General features: G+C 40.8%; 1 protein-coding gene across 1 annotated transcript in view; it reads left to right on the plus strand.

Moving 5' to 3' along the window:
• The first annotated feature begins 316 nt into the window (after window positions 1-316).
• Window positions 317-23,763, plus strand: part of LOC121533924 (zinc finger protein 644) — a 32,136-nt gene continuing 8,689 nt past the window's right edge. Inside the window, exons 1-6 of the mRNA XM_041840287.1 lie at window positions 317-399; window positions 3,633-3,682; window positions 18,953-22,027; window positions 22,324-22,531; window positions 22,759-22,969; window positions 23,144-23,342. Of these exons, the coding sequence (XP_041696221.1) occupies window positions 18,967-22,027; window positions 22,324-22,531; window positions 22,759-22,969; window positions 23,144-23,342 (3,679 nt within the window). The 5' untranslated portion in view covers window positions 317-399; window positions 3,633-3,682; window positions 18,953-18,966. The remainder of the gene's footprint in view (window positions 400-3,632; window positions 3,683-18,952; window positions 22,028-22,323; window positions 22,532-22,758; window positions 22,970-23,143; window positions 23,343-23,763) is intronic.

Raw genomic sequence — 23,763 nt, forward strand, 5'->3', positions numbered from 1 at the left:
CTCTACCCCTACAGTTTTTGCAATCTTCCAAGCTCCATTTAACCCAACGACTTTTCTACAGCGGGTCTGGGATGATCCATATCTTGAATAGGGGACCGTTAGTTTTGTCGTGAAGACCAATGCCATAAATCGAACATGAATGGAATAAAATACCGATTCTATTACATTATGTTCATTGGCTTTTGCAGTATCGACGAGAGAGAAAAAGTCCTATGCGCTGTACTATTCAGCTGACGTTAACAGTTCTTTCCCTCCGCTGCGAACATCCCTCAGAATTATAGTTTAACCTGCAGAATTTTAAGCAAAATGGCGACAGTGTAATGGATGGAGGACGAAAAACGTACAGTGTCAAGTGTAATGACAAACTTGTCAATTGTTATTGTTTCCTGCATTGGGAAGGTAGGTCTCATGCTTTGATACACGCGTCTATAGACAATAAATTATTATTTGAGGTATCGGGTGTTGACATGTTGAGAGGTTCGTGGTAGCCCTTGGTTTTATTGAGCAGGGAACACAGCGGACACACTGGCACCATACTGGCATAGAGATGAGATAACGCAAGACGTTGGCTCGACATGCATAATGGTCAGTATGGACCGATGGACTTGACTTCTATTCACCAATTTGTGCACTGTCAAGTTACCCGATTCTCAATAAGCACTCCATTGTCCTGTATGTTGTAGTTGAGCACCGTTCCAAAAGTTCTTAGCTTACGGCTACTCAATAGACTCTTTGTTGTTTCTGTAGCTACGCAATGGGGCAGGAGCCTACCTGTCCCCAATAACTTAACACAGAGGTCTATATATTTTCAAAGGGGTGTTGTCAAACTCCAGACAGAGCTATACGTGTCGCATCTGCAGCAAGTCTGAGATTTGAGTCATTTGACACTTCAAGTATTCAAACGAGCATGGAGCAATGCATTCCTCAACTAATTAGGTCGGATTTGTAGCCACTACCCTAGGCTACCTCCTCAACTTTTTAAAAGACTTACACGAATCATGCACTTGACCTATTTGAAACTTAGACCCATTGTTTCAAAGTATTAAATACTATTAGAATATATACACACATTTGGGGGGTTCTGCTGTCATGGAATGCCTTTCCCATACTGAAGATAAAATATCATAGAATCAAGTGCTATTTGCATGTATAAATATCACTTTGTTCCACTGTGTCCATTCCATTCCAAACATGAAAACAATATGTAAAATGCATTATATGGGGATCATGTCTCTGCATGCCCTACTGTTAACTGTTAACCATTGTTCTAGAAACAGATTCCTGCAGTAGCCTACTTAAAAGGCAATGGGATCTTTGCACTTTGAAGGGCATCTGCCACAACAACTGCTAATGAATTATGCCCACATTCATAGCACGTTAATAACACCTTTCAGTTATGGGAGTCACTCACCCCAGTTACACTATACCTGAAATACATGCAAATGCCGAAGCATTTATAGCATATTAGAATAATCTATGATTATGACCTAACTCAAATAATATTTACTTTATATGAAAGTTTATCTACACTCTGGCTTCACACACACACACACACACACACACACACACACACACACACATACATACATATTTACACACAGCAAATTCCTTGTAAACTGATTTCCTAGTTTGACTTAATAAAATGATGGACTAGGCAAGTTATCCTCAAATTGATTATATGTAACTTGACAAGGTCAAATATAAGATGCCAGAATTCCCAGAATGCACGGCATAGCAAAACATCTTGTGCTCATAGGGCGCTCAGGTCAAAGGTAGTGCACTATGTAGGGAATAGGGTGCCATTTGGAACACACACTGAGTCTGCTGGCTTGACGTGCTCATACTGCTATAAATGAAGACGCCAGGGACTACTGCAACGGGAGTACACTGCCCTGAATTAGCAACTCAGATGAGCAGCTGCAGAGAGAGATTAGATATTTTAGTAATCTATGGAAGGATATAGTACCAAGGACCCAAAATCTTTTAGTAGCAAAAGGAAATAAGGGCAGAATGATTGGATGATGTGGCACACATTGACAATATCCTCTTAGTATTAACCATTGAATCTATAGGAAATGTCCTATTGTGAGGGAAAAAAGTATTTGATCCCCTGCTGATTTTGTACGTTTGCCCACTGACAAAGACATGATCAGTCTATAATTGTAATGGTAGGTTTGAACAGTGAGCGACAGAATAACAACAAAAAAATCCAGAAAAACTTGTGTTATCAATTGATTTGCATTTTAATGAGGGAAATAAGTATTTGACCCCTCTGCAAAACATGACTTAGTACTTGGTGGCAAAACCCTTGTTGGCAATCACAGAGGTCAGACGTTTCTTGTAGTTGGCCACCAGGTTTGCACACATCTCAGGAGGGATTTTGTCCCACTCCTCTTTGCAGATCTTCTCCAAGTCATTAAGGTTTTGAGCATGACGTTTGGCAACTCGAACCTTCAGCTCCCTCCACAGATTTTCTATGAGATTAAGGTCTGGAGACTGGCTAGGCCACTCTAGGACCTTAATGTGCTTCTTCTTGAGCCACTCCTTTGTTGCCTTGGCCGTGTGTTTTGGGTCATTGTCATGCTGGAATACCCATCCACGACCCATTTTCAATGCCCTGGCTGAGGGAAGGAGGTTCTCACCCAAGATTTGACGGTACATGGCCCCGTCCATCGTCCCTTTGATGCGGTGAAGTTGTCCTGTCCACTTAGCAGAAAAACACCCCCAAAGCATAATGTTTACACCTCCATGTTTGACGGTGGGGATGGTGTTCTTGGGGTCATAGGCAGCATTCCTCCTCCTCCAAACACGGCGAGTTGAGTTGATGCCAAAGAGCTCCATTTTGGTCTCTTCTGACCACAACACTTTCACCCAGTTCTCCTCTGAATCATTCAGATGTTCATTGGCAAACTTCAGACGGCCCTGTATATGTGCTTTCTTGAGCAGGGGGACATTGCGGGTGCTGCAGGATTTCAGTCCTTCACGGCGTAGTGTGTTACCAATTGTTTTCTTGGTGACTATGGTCCCAGCTCCCTTGAGATCATTGACAAGATCCTCCCGTGTAGTTCTGGGCTGATTCCTCACCATTCTCATGATCATTGCAACTCCACGAGGTGAGATCTTGCATGGAGCCCCAGGCCGAGGGAGATTGACAGTCTTTTGTGTTTCTTCCATTTGCAAATAATCGCACCAACTGTTGTCACCTTCTCACCAAGCTGCTTGGCGATGGTGTTGTAGCCCATTCCAGCCTTGTGTAGGTCTACAATCTTGTCCCTGACATCCTTGGAGAGCTCTTTGGTCTTGGCCATGGTGGAGAGTTTGGAATCTGATTGATTGATTGCTTCTGCGTTTTTCTGGATTTTTTTGTTGTTATTCTGTCTCTCACTGTTCAAATAAACCTACCATTAAAATTATAGACTGATCATTTCTTTGTCAGTGGGCAAACGTACAAAATCAGCAGGGGATCAAATACTTTTTTCCCTCACTGTACTTCAGTAGCCAACACTGCCATTGGACCATTAACATTGAAGGGAACATTTGTGTATCACTTTTAAAACTCAAGTTTTGATACTGTATGCTGTGCTATATTAATGTGTGCATACATAAAGACAATTTTTATTTCTTTATTACAGGTGGGTTTTCAGAAGACCGTAGGGTGGAACCAATGGTTTGGAATAGATTGGTAAGGAATGACTGCTTTGGAATTATTTATTAGTAAACCACAAGCATTAGTAACATGTCTACGATTGTATTTTGTGCTGAACCATATTAACCATAACCTTTTACTGCAGTTTGCTAAATCAGGGTCACACAGAGTGTTTCTTGGTAGTCTTAAACAAATCTACTTTGAAACCAAAGTATACACTTCACACATAGTTATGGGCTTAAAAAGAATACACCTGTACCATGTCAGATATGTTAGATATAGAGTTGAAATGTATTCAATTTTGAGTTTGCGTCCCAATATTACACTTTGTATACGTTACAGAAGACTGAAATATAACAAAACCATTTGACATAGAAACACCAGACTTTCGACAATTTTTTTATTTTTATTTTTATTAATTATGATATTAATACAATTCCACCCATGAGGCCACTAGTCATTTGACTGCAGGAAAGGGCTACCTAACTTTGTATACCTCAATAAATGTAGATTCAATTCAAAATTGAAGAAGAAGTCATGCATGATTTATAATATTTTTCAGGTTATATTGAAGGAAAGGGATCTTAACGCACAATAATGTTACTGTGTGTTGTTGAGGTGTGATGATTGTGTGACACAGTTGTGTGTCTCCATACATACTGCCATAACACCTGAAACTGTAGCTCAGAGCTGTGAACTGCTCTGATACTATAGCTGGGTGTGATTAGATTAAGCAGAGTCAAATTAAATCTCAGATGTCACTTTCCTGGCTACGTCCCAAATTGCACCCTATTCCCTACAGTATATAGTGCACAAAGTTTGACCAAGAGCCACAGGGAATAGGGTACCATTTGGGATGCAGCCCATGTGTCACTGCCTCACTGCCTCCTCCTGCACTACACTACACTACACTTGGCAGGTCATAGGCAGCGTTAAGTCTATTTCCTGTTACTCTGATTATACCTCCAGTCATACACATAGACCAAGAAGAGATTGACGCAAAACAATAATATTCTGAGTGTGATTTTAAGTGTTGTTATGTGAGCTAGTAATATTGTAATATTGAAATGAATATTCTATTTTCTTGAATTACATACTTTTATGGTACGTTTGATCTATATCCCAGGTAACAGGGGACGTCCTCAGGACATTCACAACGTTCCCTGTTTGTCTCTTACTGGGACTATATAGTGCATCATGTGTAGAGAGAGAGAGGGTCCTAGCACCTTGCTGGTCTCCTGGGGTTTTGACCCCTAAACTCACTGGCCACTCCAGTAACACAGGCTTATTGAAGTGGCTCTACAGTGTCAGCCTATCTGTCCGTTGCCTTAACCCCCCATTCAGAGGAGTTGAAATACAGGCCTAGATGAACAATGGCACATAACAATAGGCAATCATTATTGTCATTGCAGTCTATCATTTTAAGACAAGAATTTGTAGAATCTGAGAACAGTGAAGGCAGTCGCTACAAGACAATCACTAAAAAAATGCAATATTTCAGAAAAAAAGGATAGAAATGTTTTCATTGTGTTCCATACTAAATGAAACTACATTTCTAAGATGTTAACTGTATACACGATTTACTTATGACTGAAATAGAGAAGTCTACACCAAGTCTACAGTATGTTGAATGCACATATAAATACAGGTACATTTAGTGATATTTAAAAGAAAAATAAAGTATTTGTATTTCCATTTTGTAGCTCTGTAGCAATAATATAATCCTCAGAATGTGACCACATAATATAATCCACATTTAACCACATGCTAGACCACAGACAAGAAGGCCCAATCTGAAAATACATGTTTGTGAATTCTTGTGCAGATTCCAGGATCAATACGACCAAGGCCGGAAGAATGTTCTATTGATGTAGGAGCTATTCACTCATTGAGCGCCAATTAACCAAAAATGTAAATCCTGTGTCTGTATTGATTGAGAGGGTAAAGGCAGAAGTTTGCCACTACATTAGTAACAAGGCAGCTGGACCTTTCTGTGATATCTATCAAGGTTGTGGTCATCCACATTAAATTTCACATTTATTCTCGGAGTTTGATGTGATATTTTAGAGATTTGAGCGTAGGGGTACACAGGTTAGCTACAATTATGCTGATGCCAAGGTTTCTATGGGTACGCTGAATGAAATGTGGCATTCTGAGCCTACCGTTATACTTATGGGTAGTTGTTACATAGTGATGAACCTTCCTTTCTCTCCTCTCAACCATCTCAGGGAGACAAATCCTCATCTAATCAGCACCTTCCAGCTTGATTTATAAATGACCTTCAAAAGGGTAGATCAGGGACATTTTTTCATATGGTGTTTTTGAAGGATTTGTTAGCCATTTTTAGGACAGTGCAAATGCTCCCTTAAACTAAGTCATGTTCTGATTTGAGTATTCACTTCTTAAGAGGGGTAAGACCTCTGCATAGTCAGCTGTCCATACTAATGCTGTTGAACTAAATTGCTGGGAATCTCATTATTCTGACTGCAGAGGTTATATTACAAATCTTAAAAGAATTGCATTGAAGGACTTTTACCTGGTAAATTACAGTATCCTACTCAGATATTTGTGTGATAGTATGAAGAAATATATTTTTGATCATTGGTACAGTTATTCTTCTAATCAAATCGAAGTTTATTGGTCGCGTACACAGATTTGCATATGTTATCGCAGGTGCAATGAAATGCTTGTTTCTAGCTCCATTAGTGCAGTAATACCTAGCAATACAAAACAATACACACATAATCTAGAAAGAACGAAATTAAGAAATATCAGAATGAGCAATGTCAGAGTCCGGAATATAAATAAGTATATACAGTACCAGTCAAATGTTTGGACACACCTACTAATTCAAGGGTTTTTCTTTATTTGTACAATTTTTTTACATTGTAGAATAATAGTGAAGACATCAAAACTATGAAATAACACATATGGAATCATGTAGTAACCAAAAAAGTGTTAAACAAATCAAAATATATTTGAGATTTGAGATTCTTCAAATGGCCACCGTTTGCCTTGAAGACAGCTTTGCACACATGCGGAGATCATCCGTTCACCTACTCTGCATCTCACAAAGACACGGCGGTTGAAACCAAAAAAGTCAAATTTGGACTCATCAGACCAATGGACAGATTTCCCCTGGTCTAATGTCCATTGCTCCTGTTTCTTGGCCCAAGCAAGTCTCTTCTTATTATTGGTGTCCTTTAGTAGTGGTTTCTTTGCAGCAATTCGACCATGAAGGCCTGATTCATGCAGTCTCCTCTGAACAGTTGATGTTGAGATGTGTCTGTTACTTGAACTCTGTGAAGCATTTATTTGGGCTGCAATTTCTGAGGCTGGTAACTCTAATGAGCTTATTCTCTGCAGCAGAGGTAACTCTGGGTCTTCCTTTCCTGTGGCGGTCCTCATGAGAGCCAGTTTCATCATAGCGCTTGATGGTTTCTGCGACTGCACTTGAAGAAACTTTGAAAGTTCTTGAAATGTTCCATATTGACTGACCTTCATGTCTTAAAGTAATGATGGACTGTCGTTTCTCTTTGCTTATTTGAGCTGTTCTTGCCATAATATGGACTTGGTCTGTTACCAAATAGAGCTATCTTCTATATACCACCCCTACCTTGTAACAACAGAACTGATTGGCTCAAACGCATTAAGAAGGAAATAAATTCCACAAATTAACTTTTAAGAAGGCACACCTGTTAATTGAAATGCATTCCAGGTGACTATCTCATGAAGCTGGTTGAGAGAATGCCAAGAGTGTGCAAAGCTGTCATCAAGGCAAAGGGTGGCTACTTTGAAGAATCTCAAATATAAAATATATTTTGATTTGTTTAACAGTTTTTTGGTTACTACATGATTCCATATGTGTTATTTCATAGTTTCGATGTCTTCACTATTATTCTACAATGTAGAAAATAGTAAAAATAAAGAAAACCCTGGAATGAGTAGGTGTGTCCAAACTTTTGACTGGTACTGTATATATAGTGGTGTGTAAATACAGTATGGACAGTATGTGAATAGAAAATGTGTGTACAGCAGTAGTTATATAGGATGAGCCATGACTAGAATACAGTATATCCATATAAAGTGGCTCATATATAACGTCATGAAGTACACAGTATCTTGCGTTTCACAATTGAGGCTTCTAGTGTTTCATAGTGTGTTGAGTCTCTGCGGGTGAAATGTTGTATTCAGTCCACCTGTGTGTACAGGACAGGAAGGCTGCAGCAGGGCCATCTGTTGGTCACTGTTGGTATTGGAAGAGGTCCAGTTATACACATGATCAGGTTACAGTAATATACCTCTCGTGACACAAATCTGACAAGTACTCCCATGTGAGTATGACAATCATTAATTAATGTTAGTTCAAACCAGTACTCAGTTATCTGATAGATAACTTATTGGGGTAATTGAGGATTTGGTCAATCTCTACTTTAGTATTCATATCTTGCTCTATTGATGTAAAGATGCATAGATATAAAATACATATTTAAATAGAAAGCGATTAAGGGAGTGTATCTTACAGATACACATGTTCAGCTGGTTGATAGTAATGATTGATAGTAATAAACTGAATCGTTAGAGATGAAAATATTTTGAACGAGCTATAAGTTATAGTTTCAGACTCTCACTCTGTATGTTTGACAGATTGATAGTGATTGATAGTAATAAACTGTAATAAACTGAATCGTTAGAGATTAAAATATTTGTAGGGCTTCAAAATCAGGTTTTTATAGTGAGTAATCCTAATGTTGACGATGAAAGCACTGCCTGGCGAACATTTGAGTGAGAGTCTTTGAAGAGTCAACTTGAAATGAATCCCACAGCATCTGTTAATAAAACAGAAAGTTAGTGAGAAGAAAAGAACAAACAAACAAATTAAATAAAAGGAATGAAAGATCAAATCATCCTTCACAAAAACAGTATTCTGTGGATAATTTTTCTGAATGGGCACAAACTGATGCAATCACGCTTAGAGCAGCATAATGCATGAAGTTATATCATGTTATAGTCATATCATGCATTAGCAATAGATGCCATTAATCTATATTTAAAATTGCAGATAGCAGGTGGAAGAAGACTACTTACAATGGTATTTAGTACAGTCGTAGTGTTGCTACATCTGTACTATAAAATATAAGATCTCAGAACAATGGGGGATCAGTCAGTCGTCAAAAAAGGGACATTTGTGAACCTCTTTGATTTGGTATGATTTGTTTTGATCTGGAGAGGGAGGGAGGTTTTTAAAATCTCCTTAACCCCCCCAGGCTTGACCAGCCTCCCATAGGGTTAATGACCGGGGCCTAGTCTGTGTTGAATAATACACACACTCAGAGGATGGACGTGGGGAGTGTGTGTGTGTGTAGTATGTGTGTGTGTATCTCAGTGTGTGTTGAACCCTTGCCTGTGATCAGTGGCTAAGGGTTAGATGGTAGACGCTAGCCCACCCCACCCCACCTCTCCACGGTGTACCACCATTGATAAGATTATATTAATTGGTATGAATAGAGAGGGCTTTCTCCTCCTCCTCCACCTCTCCTTGTATACATTTACCATTATACTCATTAGCTTCCCCAGTGCGGTGCCTCCCAGCCAGCTTCCCTTGTCCTCCACATCCCCCTAGGGTCTCCTGGGAGGCAATTTGCATCTCTCCATGGAGTCTCTCTGGGGTTATTGAGGAAATATTAGCCTCTTTTCTTCCCCGGCCGACCCTTTGATTTATTTGGAGGCTGGGCTGATAGAGTGGCAGGCCCATGTTAATGACTGGTCCTGGTACAGGACCCCTGGTGCAAGCCACTCTTTGATCCATGCTGGAAAGGTGCAATTGACAAGCACCACTGAATAATCATGTTATGTGTGTGTGTGTGTCTTGGTGTGTGTGTGTGGGAAGGGGGTCTGTGTGTGAGTCTCGGTGTATGTGTGTGTGTACTGTATGCACGGCTTAGATAGGTAGACCTTGAGAAATGACAAGAGGGAATCCCATTGCTGTCAGGGTCAGTGTGTTCAAGTTGCTCAGTGTCTCTGATCACCCAGAGTGCATTGTGGGTTAGATTATAAAGGTTAATAAATAAAATGATGTTTGATTGGAAAGGTTTGTGTTTCATTACTTGTATCCCTGGCTATATCTATGTGTATTTTATTATTTTATTGTTTGCTTGTAAGGGGAAAGTTATTTTCCTTCCTTCTAACCAGGAACAGTTCAGGGCCAGTTGTTATTATTATTGTTAGACTTTGCAGAGAATTTGCTTCTTGTTTATGGGCCTAGGACTAAGGACCACATCCCCACTTCTGGCCAGCCATATAGTTCAGCTCAGCTGCAATGTAGTAGGTGTAGCAATCTAACAACACTCTAATGGCCTGCTAGATTACACGTTCTTTACCTGGAGAACACACTAATTGCCGAAAGTATTTTAAAACAGAATAATATAATCGGAGAACACACAGATTTAAAAGTACTTTAAATCGGGACAATGTTCTGTTCTACTGATGATGAATAATGCTAAATCAATTGAGTTTGGGTTGCTTTGTACTGTAGCTAGCTAGTGAGAGGTCCTTGTTATACCTTGTTCTGCCTGATCCATGCTTGCCATGTACTCTGTACGACTGACGGAGCCAGATATTCATATTATGTTTTTAAAGAAAGGTAATGAGAGGTTTTTCATCCTGATGTGTGTGATGCTTGACATTCCTCCAGATGTAAGCATGCTGATGCCTGCTCACTCGGCAGAGAGAGAGGAGCCTGTCCTCCGTTTGGAGAGGAGTTTGACACTGACATCTCTTTCATGTGATTGGTCACGTGTCTGACTACAGAAAAGTTTGATAGGCCTGTATTTTATATAATTCCATCTCAACAAAAAAGATGGGGTGCAATCTGAGCATGCCCAATCATGATCATAGCAACTGCTTGTATCATGCATATAGCCCCAAAGTATTTATATATAGTGAGCTCTAGAGTCTATGGTAATCATCACATTTATTAAAAGCCAACATCCATACAACTAATAAATAAATAAAATAAATACAAGTAGCAAAGCTACCAATGGAATCTACATCTAGACCTACATCACATATTCAAAACAGATGAGAAGATATGAATTTGTATTTTGAATCAACAGCTCATGTCATGAAGGAGGCAACAAACACAGTAATACATGGAAATGTGCCATTTTCAACAGGCATGAACAGCACTGCATAGCTTGCCAGAACCACCCGAGTAGATGAGTGTGGCGGCAATATGCTTTGGTTAGTGTTTGTGTCCCAAATGGCACCTTATTCCCTATTTAGTGCATTACTTTTGACCAGGGCCCATAGGGCTCTGGTCAAAAGTAGTGCACTACTGTATACAGGGAATAGAGTGCCATTTGGGATGTTGCCAGTGAGTGTTTTCTTCTAATTATTGGGTGGATCAGTGTGTGTGTATCTAAACAGAACAGATATGATGTTCATGAACCATCTGTCTGCTGTAGTATTCTCAGTGACTGTGTCCCAAATGGCACCCTACTCCCTATATAGCACATTACTTTTGACCATAGCCCATAGGGAAAGTAGCTGCTCCTCTGTGGCCACTGGCCCTGGTCTCCTCCGCATTGTGAGCGAGAGAGAACTCACTAAAATGGTCACTCCTCCTTTCTCCTTAAAAATGAGAGAAGTTTAAAACTAACAAAGCCCAGGGAAATCCCCATCAGACATCCCTCCCTTAATCCTTTTAATTTTGAAAGGTATTGTTTAAAGCTTCAAAGTTTATATAGTTTAATCCCCCCTCTAACACTACGGGCAGAAAATGAGGCCATGTCAGCAGTTTGAACAGATATAATCTACTCCACACAACAGAAAATCCTCGTGCTAGACAAGGGTGCATAGGTTCCCTGTGAACTCAAGCGTTTGATGTTGCTACCTGCTATTGAACATGACTTCTGTCTTAACCCAACTGTCACTCGCTCCCTGTCCTCTTTTATCACTCCCAATATTCTCGTTACACCTTTTTTTTCATCAGTAAATCTACCATTTCATTTATTCTCTTTCTGTTTTTTAGAGAGAAGGGCATGGAAAGGTTTGGGGTGAGAGGGTTTGGGGGTTTGGTGCGAGGTGTATTTTTTTAGACATGCTCCTTAGTCTTAACTCAGTGAAAGGAAACTAGCCCACTCGGTTTGTACTGACAGGATGTATTATTCTTTTGTTTAGTGAAATTCGGGGCTAGTTGAATTTGAGTCCACTCCACATTGCCACAACTTTACATCACTATTGCCTTCCTTGTGTGTAATCAGTGTTTTTTTTCTTGCCATTTTTGTTGTGGTTCCATAGAATAGAAAGAAAGCTCAAGGCATGTTCTATTATTCTCACATTCTTCTGAACCTTTGTTAACTGAGTCCAAATATACACACCACAACCTATTTTAGATCATAAGCTATTAATATATCATTTTAATCTATAACAGTGTCTATGTCCCAAATGGTTCCCTATTCCCTAGATAGTACACTACTTTTGACCATAACCCTGTCGGCCCTGGTCAAAAGTAGTGCACTAGTGACAAATGCATTTCTTCTCATTAGAACCAGTTGAGTCAAATACATGTCTTTTTACTTTAGCAGTGGATGACATTGTTTGGTTATGAAAGGCTTTGTGTAATTACATTAGCACGATTCAGCTGACAGGACTGAGTGCATCTGCTCAGGATACAGGCATACATAATCACACCCCGAATCAGGATACAGACATACATAATCATACCCCAAAATCCCTCTAGAGAGAGTGGATGCCTTTATGATGTAAATTACCTTTTGTTGACAAGCTATCTGGATGATAAAAATAAACTTAATCAAGCCAAACGTCATGTCATGCACAAATGTCATGCATCAAGTCTAGAACCAACAGGACCCTGCACAGCTTCTACCCTCAAGCCATACGACTGCTAAATAGTTAGTTAAATAGCTACCTAGACTATCTGCATTGACCCCCCTTTGCACTTACTCTTTTGATTCATCACACGGCTGCTACTGATTATTATCTATCCTGTTGCCTAGTCACTTTACCCCTACATATATGTACAGTTGAAGTTGCAAGTTTACATACACTTCGGTTGGAGTCATTTAAAACTTGTTTTTCAAGCACTCCACAAATTTCTTGTTAACAAACTATAGTTTTGGCAAGTCAGTTAGGACATCTACTTTGTGCATGACACAAGTCATTTTTCCAACAATTGTTTACAGAAAGATTATTTCACTTATAATTCACTGTATCACAATTCCAGTGGGTCAGAAGTTTATATACACTAACTTGACTGTGCCTTTAAACAGCTTGGAAAATTCCAGAAAATGATGTCATGGCTTTAGAAGCTTCTGATAGGCTAATTGACATCATTTGAGTCAATTGGAGGTGTACATGTGGATGTATTTCAAGGCCTACCTTCAAACTCAGTGCCTCTTTGCTTGACATCATGGGAAAATCAAAGAAATCAGCCAAGACCTCGGAAAAAAATGTGTTGACCTCCACAAGTCTGGTTCATCCTTGGGAGCAATTTCCAAACGCCTGAACATACCACGTTCATTTTTACCAACAATAGTACGCAAGTATAAACACCATGGGACTACGCAGCCGTCATACCGCTCAGGAAGGAGAGAGATGAACATACTTTGGTGCGAAAAGTGCAAATCAATCCCAGAACAACAGCAAAGTACCTTGTGAAGATGCTGGAGGAAACAGGTACAAAAGTATCTATATCCACAGTAAAAGGAGTCCTATATCGACATAATCTGAAAGGCCGCTCAGCAAGGAAGAAGCCACTGCTCCAAAACCGCCATAACAAAGCCAGACTACGGTTTGCAACTGCACATGAGGACAAAGATCATACTTTTTGGAGAAATGTCCTCTGGTCTGATGAAACAAAAATAGAACTGTTTGGCCATAATGACCATCGTTATGTTTGGAGGAAAAAGGGGGTTGCTTGCAAGCCGAAGAACACCATCCCAACCGTGAAGCACAGGGGTGGCAGCATCATGCTGTGGGGGTGCTTTGCTGCAGGAGGGACTGGTGCACTTCACAAAATAGATGGCATCATGAGGAAGGAAAATTATGTGGATATATTGAAGCAACATCTCAAGACATCAGTCAGGAAGTTAAAGCTTGGTCGTAAATGGGTCTTCCAAATGGACAATGACCCCAAGCATACTTCCAAAGTTGTGGCAAAATGGCTTAAGGACAACAAAGTCAAGGTATTGGAGTGGCCATCACAAAGTCCTGACCTCAATCCTATAGAAAATGTGTGGGCAGAACTGAAAAAGCGTGTGCGAGCAAGGAGACCTACAAACCTGACTCAGTTACACCAGCTCTGTGAGGAGGAATGGGCCAAAATTCACCCAACTTATTGTGGGAAGCTTGTGGAAGACTACCCGAAACGTTTGACCCAAGTTAAACAATTTAAAGGCAATGCTACCAAATACTAATTGAGTGTATGTAAACTTCTGACCCACTGGGAATGTGATGAAAGAAATAAAAGCAGAAATAAATAATTCTCTCTACTATTATTCTGACATTTCACATTCTTAAAATAAAGTGGTGATCCTAACTGACCTAAGACAGGGAATTTTTACTAGGATAAAATGTCAGGAATTGTGAAAAACTGAATTTGGCTAAGGTGTATGTAAACTTCCGACTTCAACTGTACGTATATACCTCAATTACCTCGTACCCCTGCACATTGACTCTGTACTGGTACCCCATGTATATAGCCAAGATTGTCTTTCTATTCTTTTTATTGTTCTCGCTACATTGTTGGAAAGGGCCCATAAGTAAACATTTCACTGTTAGTCTACACCTGTTGTTTACAAAGCATGTGACAAATAACATTTGATTTGATTTGATGTATGAAACTGCCCACTTTATTCTCTTTATGAATACAAGCACCATTAAATTTATTGTAAATTCATTATTGTGAGCTCTAAATGTACAGTAGTTGCTGAATAGCTCTAGTGAATTATTACTGTGTTATTATGAGGGTTGTAGGCTACACTAATCGTTTTAGGCCTGTTTCTCTGGTGTCTGTGCATGGGTCTGTGTGGGTAAAGGTGCAATCTGTGATATTAACTATCAATTTTTTTAAGTATATAACTTCTAAATGCCTCAAAAGCTTACCCCATCCTAAGCAAACATATATTGTGTCTCTGGGTCTATGTGGTTTTTCAATTTTCACCTAAAAATACCCAAATCTAACTGCCTGTAGCTCAGGACCTGATGCAAGGATATGCATATTCTTGATATAATTTGAAAGGAAACACTTTGAAGTTTGTGGAAATGTGAAATTAATGTAGGAGAATATAACACATTAGATCTGGTAAAAGATAATACAAACAAAAAAACATGCGTTTTCTATTTTTATTTTGTTGCATCATCATTGAAATGCAAGAGAAAGGCCAGACAGTGATGTAGGATTCTAGATGTAATTTAGATGTTGTCCACCAGATGTGTGTGCAAAGTTTCAGACTGATCCAGTGAAGAATTACATCACTACACAATATTTTGTATCAAGTCTGCCAGGAGTTTTCCCAAATGTGCTGAATTGGTTTTCAAGTACATAACTATAGAGAACATACAAAAATGCTATGGTATTACAAAATTTAAGTTTGCACATTCCCAGGAATGTGATAAATGATGGATCATTAGCTTCCCTACAGAAAAGACACTAACCTTCACACATCTAGATGGCCGGGTGGGGTGGGTGTGGAGTCAGAGGTCAAACTGTAGAACCCAGTTCCTACATTTGAAAAAAAAAAAGATTTCTCAAACAAACCTACATTACATTTTATATCTGGTACCCTCAGGATGACAAATCAGAGCAAGATTACTGAATGTAAGTACATTATTTACCTTCAGAGGTGAATGTACCAAACCAGTTGCCGTGATAAAAGTGTTTTGTTGTTGTGCACTATCCTCAAACAATAGCATGGTATTTTTTAGCTGTAATAGCTACTGGAAATTGGACACTGCAGTTAGATTAACAAGAATTTAAGCTTTCTGCCCATGTAAGATATGTCTATGTCCCGGAAAGTTGGCTGTTGTTTACAACACCATTCTGTCACATATCGCATACTGAGCAACAACCGTCCCGTATAAGAGACACTGATCCCGTAGCGGTTAACTGGAGGCTTTAGACCACACTCCAGAATATGAACTGAACCAAGCCTTTCCTATTCACTATGGCATTGAGAAGAACAGTGCTCTGCTCTCCTCTCATTGGGACTGCTGAAGAGTCAGACTGAATCTCTGCCTGTTTGTTTTGATCCGTGGGTTTTGATACTCTTATCACACTTGAGAGGCAGCTTCATAAATTCACTATTTGTCAAATAAATCAATAGTTCCCATTAGCTGAGGAAGTTGTGGAGCTGCAGCAATACTTGAGGGGCAGCGGCCCCCCTTGTTGTTTAGATGTGTGTTTTCTCTCCCAGTGAAGGCGGCGGCAGAGACATACTGCATGGGGATGGGTGGCTGTCTGTTGATCCATCCAGACAGCTCCAGCGGTTGTACTGGTCTGGTTGACTGGTCCTGGTTGGGAAGAGGGAATTCATTTGGACACTAGTACCAAACTCAAAAGCCTTTAGCACTGATTCTTTACTGATGTTAAGCCTGGCTAGCCTGGCACTCTTTGTTTTATGATGTTTTCAGGCTGTTCACATTAGATTTTTGCCATTTCCTGGACATTATGATAAATATGTTGATGAATGGAGCGACAAAGATATTTTAGTTATTTTTCCATTTGTAACACAAAATTGCAATAAAAATGTAATAAATGTAAAAAAAATTGCAGGTTTTGGTGAGGGTCAAGAGTAAGACGTTTAAAGTTTTAAATGCTTTTCTACAATGCTTTTAAAGACAATGGGTCGTTGAGACAAGCTGTTTTTTAAATATCTCAGAAAGGTTTCTGTATCATCAGGGAATCCAGAATAATAATGATAATATGCAATTATCGCCTCCCTGTTTCTTCTGCAGTAACCTCAAGATGAGGTGCTATATGAGTGTTACTGCAAGTGCTGATAGACCCGAAAAAATTTTGATTCAAAGAAAGAAAGAAAAAGCCAAGTAACATTATACATATCTGGGAGGTGTTTCAGTAAGAGCTCTGTTATTCCTTTAGTAGAATTTGACTGAATATAAAGGTTCCATTTCAGAGTGTTCTAGAACATAATGATTGCTGAACATTATCTCTTGCTGAACATTCTCTCATATAAGATGTATTGGGGAATGATGCAGAGCTGGATTAATGGTAATACATCTCATTGATAAGATACAGATCGATCTATGCATACGGCTTAAATGTATTTAAGCTTATAATCCTTGTAAATAGCTTCCGGAAAGGCAAAGTCAGCCTTTTAACATTGACTAAATTAAGTAAATAGAAGCAAAAAAATACATGTTTTATCGCATCGCTGTTGAACCCTGAATGTTTGCTTGTGGTTGTTATATATGGAACAGAGAGAGAGAGAGTCATATCGTATGCTAGTAGCCCCACTAATGAGCCTTTAAAGCAGAAATCATATTCTGATGGCTTTGCCACCCTGCTGTTCGGGGGGGTAGCAGTGAAGTTAGCTTTAAATGCGGAGCGTCTGTTCTGCCTCTCCCTCCCTGATAACCCCCTACAGTAACACCACAGCAGACGGATGGAATAGGGAGCTCGGAAGGTTTTACCTCAGAGGTGGTAACAGTGAAGCCACTCATTAACACTGAATTTACCACTTCGTTAGCGACGTAGCTTCCTGCAGAGAGCAGCCAACACTGGATCATGTCAAATCCACTGAGCATACATTGTAGACTACACTATGGTTCCGTCCCAAATGGCACGCTTTTCCCTATAAAGTGCTCTACTTTTGACCAGAGCCCTTATCGGCCCTGGTCAAAAGTAGTGCAGTAAATAGGGAATAGGTTGCCATTTGGGATGCAGTATATGTCTATCAGCTTGGGCTACAACAACCCTGCCTGGACACTTCACATTGTACCAAGCTGTAAAATACATCACCTCACCTCTCTGTCTCACAGCAAGGCTGGGAAGAGTGTTAAATATTAGAAGATTTTATTCATGTATTTTCACTCTTTTAAGTGGCTTGTTTAAGGATTAACATGTTCAACAGTTGAGTCTATAATACATTTAGCAATCTGTCGACTGTTGATTGCTGTTTATATGTTTGTTAGTGATGGGGGGAAAAAATCGATACAGTTACATATTGTGATATTATTTGGGGACGATATTATATCTGTATCTGACTCCAAGTATCGATTTGTCGGCTGTACCTGCAGCAAAACTCTTGTATTTTTCATCCTATAGCTTGGTGTCCATCTTCTTTTTAAATAGTTTTCAGCATTTTATTTCTCTGACTGATCAAAACGTGTTTTCTCATGCTCTCTCTTGTCTCTCTGCATCAGACCTATAGTGAGCAATATGTTTGAAGCATGAAATTGCAATTAAAATCGCAGTATCAAATCGCAATACATATAGAATCATGAGAATCGTGGGAGTCACAATACATACCGTTTCGGCACCATCGTGTCGTGATAATATCGTATCGTGAGGTCCCTGGCAATTCCCAGCCCTAATGATTGTGTGTGTGTGTGTTTGTGTGTGTGTGTGTTCATGGGTGTGTGTGTGTTTATATCTCTCTATGTATGTGTATGTCTGTGAATGTGTGTGAGACAGACAGATTGTGTAGCCCGACGTATGCCAATTTGTCAGGATTGGAGCAACAACAGTGTCGTGCTGGGAACCGTGTTGGCACCATCACAGAGTGCTAAGACTGAGTATGATCTCATTGGAAGTCTACTTTGTTCCCATGGAAATTGGTCAATTTTAGCAGGCGTCTGGGAGCGTTCGGGGGAGGAACAGGAAGGTTGTATTCTAGAGGTGTGCTATGGTAATTAAGAGGCCTCACCGGGGTATCTGGGGCTAACAGCAGGGTTTGTTTTGAAAAGAAGTGGCGGACGAGGGTGTTAAGAAAATCATAATGCAGCACCAGAGAGCCGAGCAGAAGAGTACTGTGGATGAAACTCTCATTGTGTGGAACAGTTGGGGAGAAAATAGGCAGAGCTGACACTGAACACTGACTGATTTTCTGTGTGTATAAGGAATAATAATTGTTTGTTATTCAACATAATATTAGCCTGCATTTTGACTTTGTTGTGGGTTGGACTGTATATATTTCCATTTGCCACATTTAGACTTGTTTTAATCATCCATTTTTAATCGCCTTTAGCCCTCAAAACACGATATAAATTATTGAGTATGTTTTAAGCTGATTTGGTGGTTTTTCTCTATTTCTCTCTTCTCAGAACATACTGGTGAGATGGCTGATATAAAGCCAAATGCACAAGAAGACAAAGAAGGAGATGTGGTGGAACCAGTGTGTGACAGCTCCGGTGCCACTCAGGAGCCATTACAGCGTCACACGTCCTCCCTAAAGAACAATGCTGCAGGGTTGTCAGAGCAGCTGTCCTCTGACAGACTCCCAAACCCTTTAAATGGTGCACAGCCCAGTCCATTTGTACCCAGCAGTGTCCCTGCTGTTCCCCACACAGCCCAAGCACCCCATTCACTACCTTCAGTAGCACTTGTTAATGGACCTGCTTCACACCCTAACTCAGAGGAGAGCTGTGGCCTGAACAAAGACAGCACAACGCCCAACACTGTCCTGGTGGAGGCCCAGGACGCCCAACTACGGCAAGCAGGGAGGGACTCAAGCCCTCAGGTGTTACCGCCACCCAGTGAGCTTCAATCAGACGCCACGAAGAACCCAGCAAGGCTAGGGCCCGTTCTGAAAACACTAGCCACCACGCAGCCAGGAGCCAACAACACATCGCCATCTGACTCTGGGGAGAGTGAGGCTGAACTGCCCTACCAGGCCTCTGACACCACCTTGTCAGGCCACAGTCCACAGCCACACCAAACGGCAATTAACCAAATATGGACGGCTGAGGGAGTCAAGGCTAGAGCTAGATCTATATGGGACTTAAACACCACAGAATCCTCTGAGAGTTCGTCGGACGGTTCTGACGGGACTGACGCACTACACTGGGATTCTCAGAAAGAGCTCATACGGGTGTTGTGGAACAATCGTAACGTTGACAGCAGCTTAGAGACAAACACTGCAGGAGTGGGAGTGATGCCTCAGCTTACCAGCCAAAGACAGAGGAAGCGTAAAATACACCTGGTGGGTACGTCAGGCTCTCCTGAAAAAGTTTACAACAGCAGCTCAAATCACACCTACAAAAAATGGCATATTGAAGAGGAGGATGATGATGAGGAGGATTTTGACATAAATGAAGAGGAATCCCCCTGTAAAAAGGATTATGTACAGGCTTCTGTGAATTCATGTCAAGAGCATCCCAGTGACAGGCCTGTAATCATCAAGAAACTGATTGTAAGAGCAGATTGCCATGAAGACAATCACTCCGACTCCCTCTTTAGTAGAAAGCCCAAGCAGCTAAAGACAGAGCAATCCGAAGAAGAACCATCGTTCTTCCCATGCACAAAGTGCAATGTTAATTTCAAGGAGAAAAGGCATTTGCATAGACATATGATGTATCATTTAGATGGGCATAATCATCAGATACGCCACCACGAGAACGTTCCACGGCCTTTTATATGCAGGGAGTGTGGGCGTTCGTTCCGCGATCGCAACTCCCTCCTCAAGCACATGATAATCCACCAGGAGAGACGGGAGAAACTCATGGAGGAGATCCAGGGACTCAACAAACTCCGAGACGAAGGCAGGAATGCCAAGCTGCAATGCCCGCAGTGTGTGTTCGGGACCAACTGCCCCAAGACCTTCGTCCAGCACGCCAAGACACACGAGAAGGACAAACGTTATTACTGCTGCGAGGAGTGCAACCACATGGCCCTGACAGAACGGGAGCTGGAAGCACACCTGTACGCGGTGCACTGTGACACACTGCAGTACAAATACAAGAACATGATCAAAGATGAGGAGTCAGAGGTTCCTACAGATAACAATGAAGATAATGAATCACGATCTGTTCTGTTTCACTGTAAAGTGTGCCCTTTCAGCACCCAGTATGAAAATGACCTGAAGAGCCATTGTGAGCTAATACACCAGTTTTGTGAAGATGAATGTGGAAGTCCACCGTTTAACAAAGCACCTGACCATCAAGATCAATATAGGCTAGCTGACCCGTCCAAGAAAGCAGATTTAAAACTCCTACAGCTGAAGCAAAAGTTCTGTATTAAAAAGCCTGCTTTCTGGAAAAGAGCAGATTTGCCCCTTTGGTCTGGTAGTGTAGCTGACTTTTACACGAGAGACAAAGCAGACGCACAGAAGTCTTACAAAGATCTTTCTTCCTCCCAGTTCAATTGCAGTCTTGTCAGCTCAACAAACAAGCTGTCACCATCTGTGTGGAGGAGTGACAAGCCAAGCAAATTATCTCCCAAACCAACAGAGAAAATAGACGTGACAACAGGTCTCCCTTATGTTGAGGAAGACAATCAACAATACGACCATGTCGTTTCAGGAATCTCAGAAAGGACAAAATATCCCTCAAACGTCGATGTGTTGGTTACATCCAAGACAGCTAAACCAGGCCAGATGCTAAATCATAGCTACGACTCTGACAAGAGTCAGGGAGATAGCAACAACTTGACCTGCAGGAAGTCAGAGCCCCAAGCTGTTACCCTAAAGTCTCCATCCAAACGAAAAATGTTCACTCCCTTCCGCAACACTGTGGACAAGGTGGTTGATCATGTTTTGCCAAAACTGAACCCAAAGTTAAAAGAGACTACCACTCCTGAAGACACAGAAGAGGGAGATGATGATTATGAGGACACGTATGACTTTAGTGCCTACACCAGCGAGGCTACAGCCAACTTCCTGGATAGTAGTGAGAATGAGAGGAACCCCTATGCCCGTAGCTACTTCATACGAAGACAGAGGGGTTCTTTTGTAAAAGAAGATCCTGCACCTGCTGCTGATGTCGTCCATTTTGAAAAGAACGCCGCTCAGGCTGACCACCATTTAAAAAAGACTGAAGTCAAGGAGGGGGAGTATGACAGCGATGACATACAGAAGCTTATCATCAAAGAGGAGTGTATAGAAAGCTCAGTGTGTGACGATCCTCCGGAGTCACCCACCACCACCAACACACAGAACCAGAGTCTCTCCTATGAGTATGACGTCTCCCCTCCATTTGGGACAGAAAGGAAGTCCTGCCCCTACTGTCCTGCTGTGTTTGAGTCTGGGGTGGGCTTGTCCAATCACGTGCGAGGGCACCTGCACAGGGTGGGGCTGAGTTATGATGCTCGCCATGTGGTGTCACCTGAGCAGGTAGCTTCACAGGACCGACAGCCACGCATACGCAGGAAGATCCCCTCTGTGGCACGGAGGATCAAAAAAGGTGAGCAACTTATTACATTTTCCCTGTCTTTATTCAATGACTTATTGTTTTCCTATTGTACTGTAATAGGGTCATCTGTAATCACACGCTAACTATATTTGTGACTGCTTCTTTCACAGTCAGGTGTGTCATGTTATTATTTTATAGATAGTGTGTAATATTCAAAGTTACCACAAAGTTGCCTAGTAATTTACCTAGATCGCTCTGGATAAGAGCGTCTGCTAAATGACTAAAATGTTAATGTAAATATAGATAGTGTGTTAAAACCTAACCTTTTTTTAATCTTCATGTTACAGCTGAGAAGCCAGAGTCTCAGGCAGAGCACACCTGTCCCTTGTGCTGTGGCTGGTTCGACACCAACACGGGCCTCTCCAACCATGTGAGGGGCCATCTAAAGCGGATAGGGAAGACCAGCACCAGCACCAGTAAGAGTCCAGTGTGTATCCTTAACGAGCTGCTACAGGATGAGCAGGAACACCAGAACATCCTCCAGACTCTCAACAGGTACTGTAAACATTTCCCCAACAAGTTACTGTTCACACCTTTTAGGGATGTAATATAATATTCTATCCTATATCAGGTATATATTTATTTTGAATTTGTCTTCATTTTAATGTATTTTTCATTATGTCTACTTTTATGTCATTGTACTTTTTCATGTATCTCTCTGGCTATATGTTGTGACTAGTGTATCCTATATCATTGTTGTGTTTCATTTGAAACCTGAACAGGAAGCAGTTCCTCTCTCGACCAATCATCTCCCAGAAGTTCATTGGGAGTGATGGGCTCTTCCTGACACCCACAGGGATCCCAGTGAAGATCCAACATGGCTGCCAGCCGGGCCAGGATGGCAATTCCACTCCATGGGGGCCCAGTGCAACTACACCCAGGGAGGAGGGAGTTAAGAGAGATGAGTTATTTTCTGAGAGGAAGAGTATAGAGGTACAGTTGTTGTGTTGTATTTTGGTGCTATGTTATTTTGTGTGATGTACTTTTACTCTTAGTTATGTTGTTTATAATTGCTTTATTTTTTTTTATTCTGTAAGTGTCCTTGTGTATCTTGAAAGGCGCAAGTAAAATGTATTATTGTAATGAATATTATTATTATTATTACAGATACGAGGGGTCAGGGAACCTTCCCAGGGCACTTTAGTAGAGCTGCTGAGGAAGAGGAAGTTGGACAAGGAGCAGGAGCAGCTGAGGGATAACAGCAGATCGTATGAAGCAGATAGGAAGCACTTTACTGTGACCAAAGAGAGGTTTGAGGAGAGACAGAACCAACAGGCCAGTAACCTGGAACCACACTGGGCCCAAGGTAAGCAGATTCACAACTCATTTCTATACACATCAGAATATCAGCATTTTAGAGCACTTTCAGAACTGTTTTAAAAAATATATATTTAACCTTTATTTAACTAGGCAAGTCAGTTAGGAACACATTTTTATTTACAATGACGGCCGACACCGGCCAAACCCAGACGACGCTGGGCCAATTGTGTTATGAGAAAGAGGTTGAGATTGTAACATTTCAAAATTGGTGACATCATGGTAAGGTTGAACATTTTTTGCAACCAGATTTTTTTATTTTTTGAACAGTGGATAAAATGACCTAGATAACCAAAATATGACATTTTCTGTTTTCTGCAAAGTAACAGAGTTAAAAACTATAGAGTTAAAAACTACAGAGTTACTTTGCCTACCAATTATATTTGATTTAATGCTAATGATTATTGTGG

This window comes from Coregonus clupeaformis, chromosome 20 (genome assembly GCF_020615455.1).
Source record: "Coregonus clupeaformis isolate EN_2021a chromosome 20, ASM2061545v1, whole genome shotgun sequence".
NCBI lineage: Eukaryota > Metazoa > Chordata > Actinopteri > Salmoniformes > Salmonidae > Coregonus > Coregonus clupeaformis.